The 2,249-nt window shown below is 44.2% G+C and overlaps 1 protein-coding gene across 1 annotated transcript; it reads left to right on the top strand.

Annotated features, from left to right (window-relative positions):
• The first annotated feature begins 290 nt into the window (after positions 1-290).
• LOC101657981 (olfactory receptor 10G3) lies at positions 291-1,232 on the top strand. Its single transcript, XM_004698457.1, has one exon. The coding sequence runs from the start codon at positions 291-293 to the stop codon at positions 1,230-1,232; it is 942 nt and encodes a 313-aa protein (XP_004698514.1).
• The last annotated feature ends 1,017 nt before the right edge of the window (positions 1,233-2,249 follow it).

The following is a 2,249-nucleotide window of genomic DNA, read 5'->3' on the forward strand; positions in this document are numbered from 1 at the left end:
CAAACTCAATTACTCAAGTCGACCACAGTAGCACGAAACTAGTCCCAGACCACATATAAATGAATGAGCCTAGCTGTGTTTCAATAACATTTTATCTACAAAATAAAACAACATTTTATTTACAAAAAAACATTCCAATCTCTACTGTAAAACATAGCTTCCCTTATTTGTCATCTTTCCCTCTCAGAGAGAAATACCATATGGAGCTTCCACCATCATTTTCTCTAACTCCTTCTTACTTTTTGCTGACTCCTGTGTGGTTCATTCTCTAGGGAAAATCTCTCCGGGGAATGGAAAGAGTCAACAGCACACTGGTGACTGAGTTCATCCTGACTGGAATTCCTTACCCAATCAGGCTAAGGACGTTTCTGTTCGTATTCTTTTTGCTCATCTATATCCTAACTCAGCTGGGGAACCTGCTTATTCTAATCACTGTCTGGACAGACTCACAGCTCCACGCCCGCCCCATGTACATCTTCCTTGGTGTTCTCTCCGTCATTGACATGGGCATCTCCTCCATCATTGTCCCTCGCCTCATGATGAACTTTACTGTAGACATCAAGCCCATCCCATTTGGTGGTTGTGTGGCCCAACTCTACTTCTATCACTTCTTGGGCAGTACCCAGTGCTTTCTCTACACACTGATGGCCTATGATAGGTTCTTGGCAATATGCCGGCCCCTCCATTACCCTGTGCTCATGACTGCTAAACTTAGTGCCTCGCTTGTGGCTGGAGCTTGGGTAGCAGGGTCCTTCCATGGGGCTCTCCAAGCCATCCTAACTTTTCGCCTGCCATACTGTGGGCCCAACCAAGTGGATTACTTCTTCTGTGACATCCCTCCAGTATTGAGACTGGCCTGTGCAGATATAACCGTCAATGAGCTGGTGACCTTTGTGGATATTGGAGTGGTGGTTGCCAGTTGCTTCTCGCTGATCCTCCTGTCCTACGTACAGATTATCCGGGCTATCCTGAGAATCCGTACAGCAGAGGGGCGGCGCCGGGCCTTTTCAACCTGTGGAGCCCATGTAACTGTTGTCACTGTGTACTACGTACCTTGTGCCTTCATCTACCTGAGGCCTGAGACTAACAGCCCCCTGGATGGGGCAGCTGCCCTATTCCCCACAGCCATTACTCCTTTTATCAACCCCCTTATCTACACACTGAGGAACCAAGAGGTGAAGCTGGCCCTAAAAAGAATTATCAGAGGCCCAGGGGCTACGAGTAAGGTTTGAAAGTGTGTGTCCATGGTGTGTATTCAATATTCTTTGGCAGCACCATAATTGTAAGGCATCAATTCTCTTTTAGTCTTCCTTATTCGTTATCCAACTTTCACATGCATATGAGGTGACTGAAAATACCATGGCTGGGGTCAGGCACACTTTAGTCCTCAAAGAGCCGTCTCTGCTTTGTTCACACTTTAAAGGCTCTTTTGCAGCAGATTTGCCCAGTGCAATGCTTCCTTTGACTTCCTGACTGCTGCGTCCATGGGCATTGAGTCTAGATCCAAGTAGTAAGAAAGCCCGTTTCCATTTGTCATCATGGTGTTCATTGGCCCAGTTGTGAGGATCTTGCTTCCTTTATGTTGAGGTGTGGTCCGTACTAAAAGCTGTAGTCTTTGATCTTCATCAAGTCCTCTTCACTTTCATCAAGCGCGTTGCAGGTGCTAATGACCTGGTGCAGCGTTCTTCTTCACACAGGCCAGCTTCTCAGATTATTTGATCAGCGCACAGATTGACTAAGTATGGTGAAAGGATATGACCTTTCCTAATTGTAAACCATGTATTACTCCCTTGTTCTGTTGGAATAACTATGTGCAGGTTTCCCAGGAGCGCATATAAATGTTCTGAAATTCTCATTCTTTGCAATGTTAGAGTCAAATGCCCTTGCATAGACAATAATACACAGGTAAACATCTTTCTGGTATTCTCTGCTTTCAGCCAAGATACATCTAATATCAACAATGATTGCCTTCATTTCATGCCCCCTTCTGAATTTGGCTTGGATTTTTGACAGTTACTTATTGATGTACCATTGCATCATTTTTAATTATCTTCAGTAGAATTTTACTTGCATAGGATAGTAATCATATTATTAAATAAATTTCATATTCTACTGGATCACCTTTCTTTGGAATGGGTGAGAATAGGGATCTCTTCCAAATGATTGTCCATGTAGCTGACTTCTAAACATCTTCCCATAGGCAAGTGAGGGTTGCCAGATTTACTTCCTTTTGTTGAACTTCTCAGTTG

Source organism: Echinops telfairi, unplaced genomic scaffold, assembly GCF_000313985.2.
Source record: "Echinops telfairi isolate 266 unplaced genomic scaffold, ASM31398v2 ScPeMD7_18;HRSCAF=68, whole genome shotgun sequence".
Taxonomy (NCBI): Eukaryota; Metazoa; Chordata; class Mammalia; order Afrosoricida; family Tenrecidae; genus Echinops; species Echinops telfairi.